An 18,405-nucleotide genomic window follows, 5' to 3' on the forward strand; every position below is an offset into this window, starting at 1 on the left:
TATGGTACCAAAATCTGGAACAGTGCCTGAATCTCAGAGGTGAAAATAGTCCCTACTGTGTTATGATTTGACACTTGCATAGGGATCTAAAATATCATGGGGAAGGAAAAACATTAAACATAATGGGGACCATAAATTAGACTTTAAAATGTGCTTGATTAATTCCCTTGGACAAAATTATCCTCCCTTTTTTTTAACAGACACCCTCGACTTTTTTCCTAAGGGGTTAACATTGCCTTTCAGATTAACAAGTGTTGAATGTTCACCTTCTGTCCTTAGCAACCCTTGATTTCCCACCCACGCCCTCCAATGGAAAGAAAAACAGTGGGCAGAAATGAAAAACCCCAGCCAGAATAATTTCATGTCAATTCAGTGAGCTTCGAGTAATTTCCAGATTTCATGGAAAGTTGGAAATGCTTCACAAGACACTTGACCCTACTTGACTCACACACACTGTTTGAACTAGCGTTGGCTAATAAAATCGTCCAGATGAAATTATGGTTCATAGTATGGTGTGTTGAAAAGCACTCTCTGCCTTTTTATTAGATTTGTTAGCTGATTCTTGCTGGTAATGAGGACCCTGTAAGTTAATGTAAGGTGATTTTAAGGATAAATTGTGAAAAATATGAGTAAAGGTAATGAATGAAAAGCAAAAACTTTAAAGCCACTATCCCTCCACTCATTGTGATGTTTTTGTTTTCAAAGATGATTTTGGTGGCAATATTTTCGGAAACTGGGTTTTTTGACTACTGTGCTGTTAAGGTGAGTGGAAGATGTTTCATTTCCTTCATCTCTGATTAGACGTGCCAGGCAATTATCTGACTGCTTTGTGATGTATTTGTTAGCATGACCTTTCTAGCAGTGAGTGAACTAAATGAAGAATGGAGTTCAGAACTTAAGACAAAATCTTCCTCGTGTGGTTTTTACTGAACGTGGGAGGTAACTGCTACAGGTCATTAAATCTCATAATAAAGTTACAAGAACATTTAGAGTCATAGAGTCATGGAGCAATACAGCACGGATACAGGCCCTTCAGCCCAACAAATCCATACCAACCACATTGTCCACCTAGCTAGACCCAATTTCCTGCATTCTGCCCATATCCCTCCAGGCCCTTCCCCTCCATGTACCCATCCAAGTGCTATTGTACCTGCCTCAACCACTTCCTCTGGCAGCTCGTTCCATATACTCACCACCCTCTGTGTGAAAAAGTTGCCCTTCAGGTCCCTTATAAATCTTTCCCCTCTCACCCTAAATCTATGCCCCCTGGCTTTGAACTTCCCTGCCCTGGGGAAAAGACTGTTACCATCCACCTTATCTATGCCTCTCACAATTTTAAACACTTCTATAAGGTTGGCCCTCATTCTCCTACGTTCCAAGGAATAAAGTCCTAGCCTGGCCAAACTCTCCCTGTAACTCAGGCCATCTAGTCCTGGCAACAGCCTTGTAAATCTTTTCTGCGCTCTTTCCAGTTTAACCACGTCTTTCCGATAACGGGGTGACCAAAACTTTATGCAGTACTCCAAGTGTGGCCTCACCAATGACTTATACAACTGCAACATCATGTCCCAGCTCCTATTTAAGCAAAGTCATAATGATTATTTGTGCATATTCATCTCCACCAATTGACTGCAATTGTAGCAACATGCTCAAGCAAACTACTTGCAAAATAATAAAAAATATGCTCTATCAAACTCTGAAGAATGTTGCAACTTAATATTTCATGGCAATGTGCATGAATGCATATTCCCTCATGAGGTTAAATGGGTGCATAACTTCATTCTGAAGAACAGACAACAAATGATTCTTCACCAGTTTCTGCACAACCTGTGATCTGTGTGATTGAGAAAAATACATGACAAATGCTCTAGTGTGTCAGGGAAGAGGACAGAATAGTAAATGGGTGCAGAGTGAAGCATCACTGGCAAAGAAATGTAACGATGCAGTAGCTGTAAATAGAGAGCACTCGTGGGAAAAAATTATGATCATACTTAGTACACTTATGTTATTTCCATTTCTGAAGTGAGTTTGGTTTAATCTGAATAGAACTTCTGAGTAAAGAAGAAATTGTTACATCCTGAACTGTGCTGCATAAGGAGGTTGATGCAGATAGTTTAAAATCCTATACCTCTGAAACCCATAATGTATTTAGGTATTTATTGGAAAGACACTATTGGGACGTTAGCCAGTAATTGTACGCTGCAGAGGTTTGAAACTAGGGTGATCGGGATTCTGTGTCGAGGTCTCATTGACATGGAAACTGTCACCGGCAAAATCAAGAACAAGCTTGCATTTATATGGTGTCTTTTACCTTCTTTCCCAATATTTCAAAATGTTTTACGGTGCATGACATATGTTTGAAGTGTGATTGACATTGTAATGGCGGTAATACAGCTATGAGATAACGAGCAGACTACCTGTTTCACTGAGCAAAAAACAAACTGCTAGAGGAACTCAGCAGGTCAAGCAGCATCTGTGGAGGTAAAGGAATGGCCAATGTTTTGGCTCAAGACACAGCATTAGATCCTGAAAGAGGGCTTCAATCTGATATGTCGACCATCCCTTTGCCTCCACAGACACTGTTTGACCAGCTGTTTCTCCAGCACTTTGTTATTTTTTCGCTCCAGACTCCAGCAACTGCAGGCTCTTGTGTTTTAGTGATGTTGATCAAGTGATAAATATTGGTCAAGATCCTCCTTTGCTTTATGGCTCTTTTCTAAATAATACTGTGAAGTATCTTATGTTCATCTGAGACAGCAGACAGGCAGGCTGTTTAATATCTCATCCAATTCTGACAATGCAGCCTTAGTACTACAATGGAGAGTCAGCTTGGATTTTGTGCTTGACCCTCGAGAGGGGTGTTTGAACTCATGACCTTGTGTTTTCAAAAAGAATTTGCTGCCATCTGTAATACTGTTAATGGATAGATGTTCAACATGTGCATGTTGCACCTATAGCCACTATTCCTTCAGAAAAATTAACCCCTATTATGGCAGATAGACTGTTAAGGCGGCATGGTAGTGTAGCGGTTAGCGTAAAGCTATTACAACGCCAGCGATTGGGGATCAATTCTGGCCGCTGTCTGTAAGGAGTTTGTACGTTCTCCCCGTGACTGCATGGGTTTCCTCTGGGTGCTCTGGTTTCCTCCTACATTTCAAAGATGTATGGGTTAGTAGGTTACCAAGGGCGTAATTGGGCGGCGCGGGCTCGTTGGACCAGAAGAGCCCGTTACTGTGCTGTATAAATAAAGTTTAAAGTTTAAGTTAGATGTATCCCACACCAATGCATGATCTGTTTGTTGCTATTATTGTTAATGGTAGTGGGAATGATAGTTTTAAAGATAAGATTAAGTCATCTTTATTAGTCACATGTACATCAAAACACACAGTGAAATGCATCTTTTTGCGTAGAGTGTTCTGGGGGCAGCCTGCAAGTGTCGCCACGCTTCTGGCGCCAACATAGCATGCCCACAACTTCCTAACCCATACACCTTTGGAATGTGGGAGGAAACCGGAGCACCCGGAGGAAACCCACGCAGACATAGGGAGAATATACAGACTCCTTACAGACAGCTGCCGGAATTGAACCTGGGTCGCTGGTGCTGTAAAGTGTTACGCTAACCGCTACACTACCGTGCCTGACTCTGCTTAGGTTAGGGCCAATTGATCATTCATTGTGTGTAATTAATTCCCTTCCAAATCCTCAATCACAGAGGCATTTTTTGCCCATTCTCAATGACCATTGGAGAGTGAACCCCCTTCTTGAATCACTGTGGTCCTGCTTGTTAGGCACTCCTATAGTGTTGTTAGTTTAGAATTCCAGAATTTTAATTGACTGATGATGAAGGAACAATGAGGTATATTCAAGTCAGGATGGTGCATGACTTGGAGGAGGAAGGTTGCTTTAAACTCATGATGGTTAAAGTTAGTGACTGGTGTATTTCATTCTCTTTCCTTTGATATTTCCTCTGGCTATCCAATATCAGCTGGAGGAATCCTATCATATCCTCAACCACATCTGCACAACCCTCGCAGCTATTGTCGGAGTAAACAAGCATAGTCAATTTATCATATTTTTTGACTACCTATAATTCCTTGTAAATATTCAACATTCTGTGAAGAATTTACACCAGAATGTAACATTGAGCATTCCTCCACTTTATCCCAAGTACCTGCATTCTCATTTATTCTATTTTGACGAATGCTTCCTCTGATATAAAACAAAAATTGCTGGAAATGTTCAGTAGGTCAGGCACCATCGAACATCAAATCGATGGACTTTGTCAGAACTGGTGCCATCCGAAGGACCTTAAACACCTCAACGAGATCCCTGCTCAGGCATCCCTTCTCTAAAAATTCAGATGCCAAAGCCTTTCTGTGATGCTGCTGCAAGCAAGTTATTCATTTTACCTGTACCTCACTGTACTGGTGCACGGGACAATAAACTTGACTTGATTTCTTTGGTACTCTCTTTGAACTTGGAGAGGCCTAACCCCAGCATACTCAAGCAAAAGTCAGATATGGTGGGGTGTCCACCCACTCCCCACCTCACATTACCTGGTGTAACTTTGTCTGAAGAACTGTGGTGTAAACAACACTTGTGTAAAGGCCAATATTACAACAAATGACACCAACACTGGAGTTGGCGATTAAAAGCCTGGATGACCGTGTTTAAGAGCATAGACAGTGACAGCTTATAACTGCAGCGCTGGCTCGAGAAAAGTCCCTTTCTTCTATCAATAAGCAATGTATAATTTTTAATCTAATTTATAATTTTTGATTCATGTGAGTAAATGATTTCACACTAATGTTGGTCATTAAGAAAACGAAATCTGATGTTAATGGTGTTGGGACTCGTATTAAATTAAAATGCAAGCTCTTAAAATATCTGGTCCATAACTAAAATCAATGGTTGTGAGGACTGATAAATTAAGTCAACCTTAAATTAGCTGGAAAGAAAATAAAAGATATCATTCAATAACATTTTAGAGGCTTGTTTGTTATACAAAGGGCCTGGCACAACATTGAGCAAAAAGTGGGGTGGGATTTTGCTTAGTGATGATAGAAAGGCAAACTATACCTTTCTAGATGAGTTTGAACATTATATTGCAGTTGTGATTAAAACTCTGAACCTGGGTTATGGTTCTTTCTGAATGACTGATCTGTACTCTAACATCTCTGACTGAAAGGGAGCTTTATATGAACAAGCAGACTATTGATCAAACTATTGCCTCTATCCCAGGGAAAACAGGGACTCATGCCTTGTGCTCCATGTGTCTTATGGCTTCTTGATGCATCCTGGCAGCTTAACGGAGTACTAAGTTCAACTTTCCGAGTCGATACCTATTCAGAATTATGAACAGATTTGATGGTGTACATAAGGAGATGTGGTTTCCACCAATAATAGGTTGAGTAGCCAAAGGAAAATTGGCAGAAGAACTAGAATTAAAATGAGATTAATTCACTTTTAATCTGTGAGTTGTTACATGCAAACGTAGAAGAGTGTAGCACAGCAACAGGCCCTTCGGCCCACCATATCTGTACCAACCATGATGTTAAATTAAACTAATCTCATCTGCCTGCACATGGTCTGTATCCTTCTATTCCCTGCCTGTTCACGTCTCTCTAAATGCCTCATAAATGTTGCTATCATAGCTGCTTCTACCGGCTCCCCTGGCAGCACATTCCCATTATCGATCGGATTCACTGTGTACTCAATTCACCCCAGTGTCTGTAAAACCTCGCCAGAGTAGGCTTTGAGTCTGATACTTTCCAACAATGATGTGTGGCTTAACTTGCCAGGGTAAGTGCCTTGACTCATGGTTGAACAATCTGTGGTCATATCAATTTGCTTGTCAATGCATTCGTTGCTAATCAATGTCTTTATTTGAGAGTCTGCCAGTTTGTTGCTGTTTCTGCATTGATACTGTACAATCCCAGTTCCTCATTATCTGAATGAACTTGCAAATGATGAAACTTTCCTTTCAAACTGCGCCAGTAAAGTTTTCTTTGCTTGTCTTATCCTTGGATCTGTAGTCTTTGGAAACACTGCGAGCACTTGTCTGTTCTAAAGCAACAAAGCACCCATGACAATGATCGTAATTGATTGAATTGGTCTCACCAGTACATTTCAGATTCAACTCTGTGCCCTTGGACTTTGCTGCGGCTCTTTGACTCTGGACGATAGGCGTACCAATTGCTTGCTGCAGACTCTTGGATGCCAATTCTATCAGTACGACAATTTTACATGAAACTTTGAAAGTCAGTTAGGCAGGTTGAAGAACCTTGACTGAACTTGTTTATCTACCAGTCTACACACAAGGGCACAGTTTTAAAAAAGCAATGTGCTCATCATTAGCCCATCCTGTTTTTGTTCCTTATCCCAAACTTTTAGCTTTCAGTTATTTCGGATAGCTTCAGATTAATCTTCCACTTTCTGTACAACATCTTTAAACAATATATCTTCACTTTGCATGACATGAGCAGATCTGTCAGTAAGCTAAACATTATGGACCCAATTTCTGTCAGAGTTTTTTTTAGTGTGCTTGCAAATTACATTGTTTTGCACTTTCATGATATCATTTCTCCTCTCAATCTCTATAATATTGTTCACTTTCTAATACTTCTCCATTTATTCGATCCGAGTGGCTCTTGAGCTCGTTCATACTTGCCAAGGTTTCTGATATAGTTAGTCAGGGCAGGCTTGTTATCCTCTCTTATTCAGCAATGACACGGCTATACTTGGTACGTGAGATGGACCAGTGGTAAATCAATGCTGCTGTTAAGTATTCCTCCCTCCCCTCCCCTCTCCCTCTCCTTCTGATCCTCTGGTCCCATGCTTGTCCTCTTTCCCACCCTCACCCCAGCCCCCCTTCACCCATCTTCATCCCCATCCCACTCCTGGTTCCATTCATCCACTTCACACACAGGTTCTCCCCACCACCCCCATCTACCTCCCCCCTTCCCCCATCTGGTTCCATTTGCCATTCACCTCTACCCTAATGGTTCCCATTCTCACCTCCTTTACCTATCTGAATCCAGCACCAGGAGGCCTTTGTGTTCCTGCTTATCTCCCTCCAGCAGCTGTCTCCTATCTTCACACTCCCCCTCTCCCACCTTGCTCCATCTGCTTTTTTCCCTCTCTCTCTCTCTGCCTCCATCTATCATTCACCTGCCACTGTCTTGCAACTCCACCCCCTCTCGCCTCCCCTGCCTGGCACAACCTGCCTGTAATCTTACACCCCTCCTCAGTCCACCAATCATCTCAGAATCCTTTCTCACCACTCCCCTTCTCCTCTCTATGCTGGCCACCTCACCTCTCCACTCCCAGTCCTGATGCTGGGTTTCGACCCAAACGTCGTCAACTGCTTTCCTCCCACAGATGCTGCTCAGCCCGCTGAGTTCCTCCGGCAGATTGTTTGCTGCTGCTGTTAAGTACAACTGTGGCTTTCTCCACTATGCGCACGAATTGGTACACATGGAGTTCTCAGATGAACATGACTCCATGCAATTGGTCACTAGCGAGCAGCAAATTCACTAAAGCGTGCTAAGCAAGAGTCATCAATATCCTTCCATAGTGCTGAAAAATACTACGTTGCCAATTCTTAATGCCTTTTAAAGCATCAACAGAGTGAGTGGTTTACTTACAAGACAAATCACTTAATCTTCTTCTAACCTATGCTACAGGCTGAATGTTCATTCAATCCTATTATTACTTTGCTACAAAGCAAACACACCCACATGTTTCTTCAGGATCACAGTATATCCAACCATCTTACCATATAAACTACAACAATGCTTCTTCAAAACCACTTGTGACAAAAAGTCATTGAAGATGAACTCTGTTTCTTTCTGTACAGATGCTGCCTGACCTGTTGAGTATTTCCAGCAGTTAACTCAAATCACAAGTAATATTTCACTTGGTATAAACCTGGCTCTTCTATATTGGTATCTGAACTAATTCTGTGCATGTTTACGGTGGTACCTACACCAACCTGAGACAATGATATTTTCTAAACTGGGAATGCTTTAACTTATGCAAACATTAAATTGAAGTTCATTTTGAATTTAGGGGTAGCTTGTCTTATGAATAATTCGGGTCTGCTAGTCAGTGATTTACTTTGTTTCGATTCCAAATCCTGTCTTCCTATAATTAGTATTACTACAGGGGGAAGAAAAGTAATCAAAAAAACATTGATAGGATTATAACGTAACTAGTTATAAAACAAAGAGATGGCCAAAAGCAAAATATGGCTGAATTTAATTTTCCTCTTTCATTTTCATGTATAAATTGAAACATTACTGAGTCCCAACACATTACAGAGCTTTGTTAATGGCACAGGTTTTGTTGGCACATGGACCTTGCTGCATGCCCTCTTAATTAGACATTTCTCCTCACTCTTCATACTGAAAATGCTTTGGTCTTTCTAGACCAACATGGTTGTTTGTCCAGAAATTTATGGTAGCCTTAAACACATTATATGGTAAAATCAGTGCATTACACTCTGCTCCTGAAATTTACTCCTTCGATATCAATGAAACTGGATTTTGGAGACAACACAATGCAGTGACACTGATATATAATGTTTCATTCCTATCAGGTGGGGATGAATTTCTTAGGGGATCACAGAATGTGTGCAGAATGTATTTATAAAGCCACCTTTACTGTTTAGTGGCAGCTATAAATTTCTGCACCAAGTTTAGTGAAAAATTAACTTGCAAATGCAAGAAGTTTCATGAAACAGAAGGGGAGATTCAGAGTGAGCTGCTGTTTTGGCATTGTTAAAGATAATGCATTGCAAATGGTCCTTCTGACACACCTCTAAGTGATTTGTGCATCAATAACAGTGAACACATAAACATGCTGTTAATATGGCGGTAAAATCTGGATTAATAAACAAGACTTCTAACTAGAGCTTGTTGAAGGCCACTCTTCAGTCATGAATGTTTTTAATCATATTTTGTCTTTACCCTCCAGGATTGAGATATGATGTTATCCAGCATGTTTCATATTGCTGTTTTAGTTGTGTGAAATCACGTGGAAATCTTTTTAGAACTCAATCAGAAAACAGAGTTTTACATTATATCTGCAGGATGTCCTTTTCAGTAAGAAAATTATTGATTAAGTATTTTGCGTAAAAATGATTCACACTGACAAAGGTTTCTCTGTGTCTTTTTAAATATGGTAAAAGTTCCATAATAGTTCAGTGAATCATTGTACTCAAATTATTGTAGGTATTAAGTAATTTTAAAGAAAAAAAAACTACATTGAATGTAACAGCCATTTACAGTGGTGCGAAAACCTTGTTCTTTTCCAGGCTTATCAGCTGTCTAGAGGAAGAATATGGCCCATGATCATTATTCTGTGTCTTATTGCTGCCATTCTTTCAGCTTTCTTGGACAATGTCACTACAATGCTTATCTTCACACCAGTAACCATAAGGTACGAACTTGCTCTGTATCATGGCGAACAGACTTTGCTGCTGCAGTTTGCACTTTGGTAAGTTTAACCAGGGCAGGACTTACACCATAAATGGCATGGCCCTGGAGAATGTTGTAGAACAGAGAGAACCAGGAGTAAAGTTCCCTGAAAGTGGTGACAGGGTGGTGAAGAAGGTGTTTGGTATGCTTGTCTTCATCGGTCAGGCACTGAGTACAAGAGTTGGGTGGTTTATGTTACAACTAAAAAGAAGCCATCAAAACAACACAATGGCACAGCAGTTAGTCCTGCTGCCACATAATACCAATGACTCGCGTTTGATCCTAATCTCTGTTTAGGATTTCCTGGAAGCTAAGTGGGTTTCCTCCCACATCCCAAAAACATGCCGGTGGGTTAATTTGCTCCTGTTAATTGCCCCTTGTGTAGATGGGTACAGTGGAATTGGGAAGTAGGGGGTGGAGTGGGCGTGGAGTTGATGGGCATGTGAAAGAAGTTGCAGGGAAATAAGTGGGGGAATGGAAATGCTCTGAGAGCCAGCATCAACTTGATGGGCCAAATAGCCTCCTTCTTATTTCTCATATAAGAAAATATGAACAATATAAAGGCACGTAGTAGGCCAAGGACCGGACAGTTAAAATCAGTTGTAAGTGAGAAGAGGTTTCACCAGATAAGATAAGATAAGATGAGATAAGACAAGACAAGATATCTTTATTAGTCGCATGTACATCAAAACACACAGTGAAATGCATCTTTTGCGTAGAGTGTTCTGGGGAAGCCACAAGTGTCACCATGCTTCCGGTGCCAACGTAGCATGCCCACAGCTTCCTAACCTGTACGTCTTTTGGAATGTGAGAGGAAACCAGAGCACCCGGAGGAAACACACGCAGACACGGGGAGAATGTACAAACTCCTTACAGACAGTGGCTGGAATTGAACCCAGGTCACTGGCGCTGTAAAGCATTATGCTAACCGCTACACTACCGTGCCTCAAGCAATTACCTCTTGTAGGGGTTGATACGATAGGGTCATTTAGATAGGCACATGGATGAAAGAAAATAGAGTGTTTATGGGAGGTGAAGTAGAGAGTGGGATAGGTTGAATGTGGATAAGGTTTATATAGTTCGGCACAACATTGTGGGCCAAAGGCCGGTACTGTGCTGTACGGTTCGATGTTCTATGTTCAATGGGTTTTGATTGCTTAGAGAATGTCAGTGGTAAAGATAAAATACATGGAATGAAGATGGTTACCCTTGAGAATGAGATCATGGAAGTAGAGATGTTGAAGGGGAGTGACAGGATCGTAGGAGGCGACTGTGAATTTGGATAGAGTACTATATAGAGACAGAAAGATTCAAAGCAGAATGGAAAACAGTGAATTGAGAAGAGAGGTGACAGATGAAGAATGAAATCACTGATGCAGCCGTCCCTCAGAACATCGAAGGGGTTGTAAAGAGTCTTTAGACATTAATATACACAAACGATTTTCTAGAAGTGAGAGGGATAGAAGAACCAGACAACAGCAACATAATAAATAAAAGGCTGGCATGGTAGTGTAGTAGTTAGATTAACACTATTATAGTGCCAGCGACCCTGGTCCAATTCCGGCCGCTGTCTGTAAGGAGTTTGCATGTTCTCCCCGTATCTGCATGGGTTTTCCTCTGGGTGCTCCAGTTTCCTCCCACATTCCAAAGATGTACGGGTTAGGAAGTTGTGGGCATGCTATGTTGGCACCGGAAGCGTGGCGACACTTGCGGGTTGCCCCCAGAATATTCTACACAAAAGATGTATTCCACTGTGTGTTTCGATGTACATGTGACTAATAACGATATCTTAAAAGTCAAAGCTGAGTTTATTGTCATGTTCATCAGTACATGTATGCACAGGTGCAATGAAAAACTTACTTGCAACAACATCACAGGGACATAGCATTATACTTCCACTGTATTAGGTAAAGCATAGTCTGTTGGAGGGGCTACATTAAGGGGCAAAGTATCGCTGACCATTTGTTACACCTGTCCAAACCAGAATGCCAATCTATTATCCACAGTAGGGTAATGGATAGCAAACCCCTTGTTCATGTGTGGGTGCTTATTCTAGTGAAAAAATGTTAAAGGGACAGTAACTGTTAATATGCCATCACAGTCCTACAGATCAATGATCCGTAGGGTGAAAGTGATAGGAAGGCGTTTAGAAAAGTTAGTACCTCTATAGCCTTAGTAGGTAGGACAGTGAGAGAGGAGAACTGAGCAGTCATGATCGCAGATCATAAGGAAGCAGGGGCTGGTACTTTGATAGCCTATGCATTTTGCTTAAAGACGCACAATGGGCTGATTCATTTTGGAATGGCATCAGATGAATAAGGCAGAGCAACAGTGAAGGGTAGTGATGGGGCAGAGTGTGGACAACGTCTCCTTGAAGTGGGAGAAACGGAAAGGGTGGAGGCAGGAGAAAATGTCCCATGATCTACCAAGAGAAAAAAAAGACAGGGAGACAGGAGCAATGGGTTTGAGTCTGAAGCAGCAGCCAGGAAACACAGATTCTCACTAATTGAAATGTGAATGCACGGGAATGCAAGAGGGTCTGAAGACCACGTGCTGGTTGTAAACAGAGGACTGGGAGGAAGCAGTATATGGAAAATATCTAGAAGTAAAAGCCTGAATTCCTATACAGGAATGAAACTGCGGACAGGCTGGAATTCTTTGGATCTTCCATATATTGGAGTCCATAGAGGTAATTGTAGAGAGGTGTAGGAAGTAATTGCACAAAGAGCAGAATTTTTATGAGTGCAGTCTGAACATGTGACCTTGTTGTACGAATCTTGGCCACTTCCACTAAATATACTGAGAGAGAAATTAAGACAAGTTATCTTATTGGTCACATGTACATCGAAACACACAGTGAAATGCATCTTTTGCGTGGAGTGTTCTGGGGGCAGCCCGCAAGTGTCGCCACGCTTCCGGCACCAACATAGCATGCCCCTAACCTGTTTGTCTTTGGAATGTGGGAGGAAACTGGAGCACCCAGAGGAAACCCACGCAGACACAGGGAGAACGTACAAATTCCTTACAGACAGCAGCTGGAATTGAACCCGGGTTGCTGGCACAGTAATAGCATTATGCCAATCGCTATACTACCAATCCTGGTCCCCAGAACTAAATCAGTCTGAGAGTATTAGTGGCTGGTGGCCATTTGTTTCTTAAGACTTCAATTGATTCATTAGTGTGGAAGTGAGTTCAACTGTGGATGATGATTGCACATGCTTTGCATTGGAGACCAGAGAAAACCTTCTCCCCATTGTCTTGCTGGGAATTTATATAGAAGTGGTATAATACTGTTCCAATCAGATTTAATGGAATTTAATGTTATTCTCAAGTGAAGGAATCTAATCGAAGCTCTATTCAGACTTAATATAATCTAAATATTTAACACAAGTAATTCCTTTGAGAATATTATTTCCATTTGGGAGAAAGATGTGGTCAATTCACAAAACCAATAAACAGAAGATTCAGTAAGTGTGTTGTGCTGTAGTTCTTACTGTACTTAAAATGAGGTGGAAACTCTTCAAGTGAATAGGCACACAGTTTTCTTGCATGACCTGGACTAAACTAACAAATACATTGATGTCAAGGCATCTCTGACCCACCATCTCCATTACAATCGGTGACAGTTGACTGTGCTGTTTTTAATTTTGTCAATGAATTATAGTCAACACTATATTAAGTATCTGTCAAGTCACTACATCAAATATCTCACAACCACTGCCTTAAAAATATTCAGAGGCTCTTTCTCTACTGCCCTTTGAGGAAGAGAGTTCCAAAGACTCACGAGCCTCTGAGAGAAAAGAATTTGCCACATCTGTGTCTTAAATGGGCAACCCCTGGTTCTAGTTTCTCCCACAAGATGAAACGTCCTTTTTATGTCTTTCCTATCAAGACCTCTCAGGATCTTGCATAATTTCAATCAGGTTGCCTCTCACTTTTCTAAAGTTCAGCAGATTGTCACAAACCAGCAACAAAAGAAACACACTGAGCATGATTCAGTGTTAAAAACTATTTTATTAATCACTACTTATGATAATACGTAAAATAAAAGTAAAATGTTAGTAGTGTTAGAATTCAAAAATGTTAAACCTCAAACGTTAACCCCAAAACTAAACTCGTCGTGTGTGTGTGTGACAAAGTCCAAAACTCCCAGTTCCTGAATGGTTCTTAAAGTTCAGTTCCGCAAGCCATAAGGTGAAACATGAGCAAGGGCTTCTTCAACAACCACCGTTGTCTGAAGATAAGATGTAGATGTAGAAAAACATAGAGAGAGTACATACGAACTCCAAATGTTCCACAATGGAACCCAAACGACACTTCAGTGTTTACTCGGTAGTGACTTCCTCACCCCGAAAAGCATCCGAACCGTGGTCGTCCACACACAAATACCTGTTTCCTTCTACAGGTCAGCAACAAAGTGAACTCCACCGGATTACTTCCAACTTCCATACATGGATTTCAGTGGCAAACACAGTTATTGTTTCTCATCCATCGATAGAGAAAACAAGCAGGCTGGTGTCTCTCTCCCTTCTCTCTCTCCCTCCTTCTTCTTCTTCTTCTAACTTCTTCAACAACGTCATACGTCCTTTATCTTCTATTGACGTAAGCACGCCCCACACACACATAAACACACACTCTTTATCTTAAAGGGACTTTCACTGAGTCCGTAACAAGATACAAGTTTAGCCTGTCCAACCTTTCATCAGCCTACGTGGATAGAAAAGGCCAAGAGGGATATGGGCCAAATGCAGGAAAATAGGACTAGTTCAGATCGACATCTTGATCGATATGGACAAGCTGGGTTGAAGGGCCTGTTTCCATGCCGTATAACTCTATGACTCTATCCCATTAAAGTATTCAACTGGTAAATGTTAACTGCTTCTAATGCATTAATGTCCTTCCTTAAATAAGGAAGCCATTTCTATGCACAGTGCTCCAAAGGAGGTCTCACCAATTCCCTATGTAACTGAAAGATAACCTCTTATGCATTCAAAAGTCCATACAAAAAACAATAACATTCTGCTAGTTGGTATGGGTTTATTATTGTCACGTGTACCAAGACACAGTGAAAAGCTTTTGTTTTGCATGGCATTCAGACAGATCACACCATATATAATTACACCAAGGTAGTAAAAAAAATAGAATGCAGAATATAGTGTTACTGATAGAGAACGTGCAGTGCAGGCAGACAAATAAAGTGGAAGGGCTATGACGAGGTAGATTGGGAGATCAAGAGTTCAAGAGTTCATCCTTTAGCATATGGGAGGTCCATTCAAGAGTCTGATAACAGAATGGAGGCTGTTCTTGAGTCTGGTGGTTCATGCTCTCAGGCTTTTGTATCTTCTGCCCAATGGGAGAGAAGAGAAGAGAGAATGACCAGGGTGGGAGGGGTCTTTGATTATGTCGGCTGCTTTCTCAAAGCAGTGGGAAGTGTAGATGGAGTCAATGGAGGGGATGCGGGTTTGCATGATGGACTGAGCTGTGTTTACAACTGTCTGCAATTTCTTGCGTCCTTGGGCAGAGCAGTTGCCATACCGAGCTCTGATGTGTCTGGATAGGATGTTTTCTATGGTGAATCTATGAAAATTGGTAAGAGTCAACAGGGACATACTAACTTTCCTCAGTCTTCTGAGGAAGTGGAGGCCTTGGTGTTCTTTTTTGGCTGTAGCATCCACATGGTTGGACCAGGATAAGTTGTTGGTGATATCTACACCTGGGAACTTGATCTCACAACCATCTGCATCTCAGCACCATTGATACAGACAGGGACATGTTCCCCACTCCACTTGCTGAAGTTAGTGACCACTCCTTCGTTTTGCTGACCTAAGTTTTCCTAATTACTTGCTAAACAACATACTTATCTTTTGTGAATTATACTCCAGGACACCCTGATCCTCTGCTTTTCAGAGCTCTGCAATCTCTCACCATTTGGATAATGAGCTTCTTCTTTCATTTTTCCTGCTAAAATAAACAATTTAGCATTTTGCTATATTGTACTCCATTTGTCAGATCTTTGTCCCCCTCACTTAACCTATCTATATAGGTTAAGTGAGGGGACGCACGGTATAGGGCAGGCACAGTAGTGTAGTGGTTAGCATAACACTTTACAGCGCCAGTGTCCCGGGTTCAATTCCAGCCAATGTCTATAAGGAGTTTGTACGTTCTCCCCGTGTCTGCATGGGTTTGCTCTGGTTTCTTCCCACATTCCAAAGACGTATGGGTTCGGAAGTTGTGGGCATGCTACGTTGGTGCCAGACACATGGCGACACTTGCGGGCTGCCCCCAGAACACTCTATGCAAAAGATGCATTTCACTGCATGTTTCAATGTACATGTGACTAATAAAGATATCTTATCTTATCCCTTTCTGGCATCCTGATAGCCACCTCACAACTTACTGATTTCCTTTAGCAGATGGGTCAAAACCAAGAGGCATAGATTTAAAATATATTTTGACAAAACTGATACCTTTGTGGACCAAAGGAGAGAAGTCCTCTATCTAGTGGTGACCAGGAAGAACTTCAGGTCCAAGAAGTTAAATAATCTCACACCTGCAGTCAAGGGCAGAGAAGACATCAACAATTCATGCACTTTGGTAATCTAAAGGTAGGCTATTATCTACGTGGAACGAAGTACAGAGGGATCTAGGTGTTCTTGTGCATGATTTGCAAAAGGTTAGCAGGCACCTACAGCAAATGGTTAAGAAGGCAATGGTGTATTGGCCTTTATTGCTGAGGTTGGAGTTTAAAAATAGGAAGTATTGTCATAAATGTACAGCATACTGGTGAGACCAAACTCAGAGTACTCTGCACTGTTTTGGTCCCTTTATTTAAGAAAGGAGATACAAGTGGTTGAGGTTGTCCAAAAGAGATTTACTAGGGTATGTCTGCGATGAGAAGGTTGTCCCATCACAAATAGCAAATAAATTAGATCCATTTGCTTTGGAGTTTAGAAGGGGTGATCTCATTGAAGTGTGATCCTTAGGGGATGTATAGGATAGATGTTGAGATGTTTCCACTGAAGGGGGATTCTTGAATGATGGGATATGGGTCTTATTTAAAACAAGTGCATAGGAACTTCTTATAGAGGGTGGTGACTCTCTGGAATTCTCTACTGCAGAGGGCTGTGGAAGCTAGATCACTTGAGGTATTTATAGGGGAGGCAGATACATTTTTGAATGATCAGGGAACTGGCACAGAAGAGGAGATGAGGTCTGGGGCAGATCAGCCATGACCACATTGAACAGCAGGGCAGGCTTCCGGGACCAAGTGGCCAACTTCTGTTCCTATTGTCTAATGTTCTAGTGTGTCAAGCACTGATTGAGAACTAGGGGCATTAGATCCTAGTGCCAGTGATAATCTCGTATTTAATTTGATAGAGAATAACAAGAGATATTTTGACTATTAATTCGGATATATTTCTTGCTTTTTTAACACAGTGGTTACATTTACAGTTTCTAATTTAGTCAGTGGAACTTGTTGCTTCCTGCATCATGGGTGAAACTTCAGTCATCCAATGGGAAGGATGATGGCTGAATTGAATATGAAAGTAGTGTGGTTTAAAGATTAGTAGAGGGATTAGCTGCAGCTATCCTGATAAAGCTTGCTTGCTATTAAGAAGCATTAAGGAAAGCCTGAATGTCTGCTGTGTAAAGAACACCACATTCAGCTCACTACCACATCTGGTATTTTGTTTCACTAGCATCTCCATGATATGTGAGTCACAAAAGTAAAACTCTTGTATGCGACTGAGCAATTATTAGGTGTAGGCTGCTTTTCAGCCATACTAATAATCAGTCAGTGCAATAGTTGTCATGATGTAATTATTCCTGAATATCCTGAGCAGTGCAGATTTAATTTAATTTAAAAGAAAATTGAAGGCGCAAATCATGATGCCTTCCTAATGCTTTTGGCCATGTTATTATTTGTCTTAAGTTTTACTGGAATATTTCACATTGAGTGTGGAGAGGCTGTCAGTGGGTATTGGGCCAATTGAGGAGATAGGGATTGGAGTCACAGGGCAATATTCCCTTCCCTCTTAATGCCAGGATTTCTAATGGGTCGAGATTAACATTTTTGGCTTTCCATCAAGATAACAAACAGTGTAGAGAACTAAGGAATAGAACAAGATGGTGAGATGTGGTAACGGGAACAAAACTGGGATTAAATAGCATGTTCCAGTCCAAAGAAAACAACCTGTGGTTTAATCTGTTTGTGGAATGGACATGGGGTAAGATTGTCAGAGGCAAGGCAGGGGTGGGAGAGTGGGTGTGGTTGTCAGGGAAGCCCATTATGGTTCAACCGTTGTGGCAGCGGGCAGCCTTAGCTTACCTGCCATTTTCACATGTTCACAGGTTCACATGGAACATAGAACATACACAGCACAGAAACAGGCCCTTCGGCCCACAATGTCTGCACCAAACATAATGCCGAATTAAGCTAAATCTCTTCTGCTCGTGAATGATCCAAATCCCTCCATTCCCTGCATATTCATGTGTCTATCTAATAGCCACTATTTTTTAAAAATTTTATTTACAGCGTGGTAACAGGCCCTTTCGGCCCAACGAGTCTGCACCGCCCATTTTAAACCCCAAATTAACCTACCTGTACGTCTTTAGAATGTGGGAGGAAACTGGAGCGCCCGGAAGAAACCCACGCAGACACGGGAGAATGTACAAACTCCTTACAGACAGTGACGGGAATCGAGCGCCGATCGCTGGCGCTGCAATAGCGTTGCGCTAACCGCTACGCTACCGTGCCGCCCCTATTGTATCTGCTCCCACCACTACACCCCAGCTGTCCGTTCCAGACACCTACAACTCTCTGTGTCAAAAAAACTTGCCCTACACATCTCCTTTAAACTTTGCCCCTCTCACCTTAAATGCACGTCCTCTAGTACTTGACATTTCTACTCTGGGAAAAAAATTC

At 41.5% G+C, this 18,405-nt stretch overlaps 1 protein-coding gene across 1 annotated transcript in view; it reads left to right on the forward strand.

The window, feature by feature from the left end:
* Positions 1-18,405, forward strand: part of oca2 (oculocutaneous albinism II) — a 328,581-nt gene that overhangs the window by 140,763 nt on the left and 169,413 nt on the right. Inside the window, exons 12-13 of the mRNA XM_052026515.1 lie at positions 706-762; positions 9,317-9,441. Of these exons, the coding sequence (XP_051882475.1) occupies positions 706-762; positions 9,317-9,441 (182 nt within the window). The remainder of the gene's footprint in view (positions 1-705; positions 763-9,316; positions 9,442-18,405) is intronic.

The sequence above is a fragment of the Pristis pectinata genome, chromosome 11, assembly GCF_009764475.1.
Source record: "Pristis pectinata isolate sPriPec2 chromosome 11, sPriPec2.1.pri, whole genome shotgun sequence".
Taxonomy (NCBI): Eukaryota; Metazoa; Chordata; class Chondrichthyes; order Rhinopristiformes; family Pristidae; genus Pristis; species Pristis pectinata.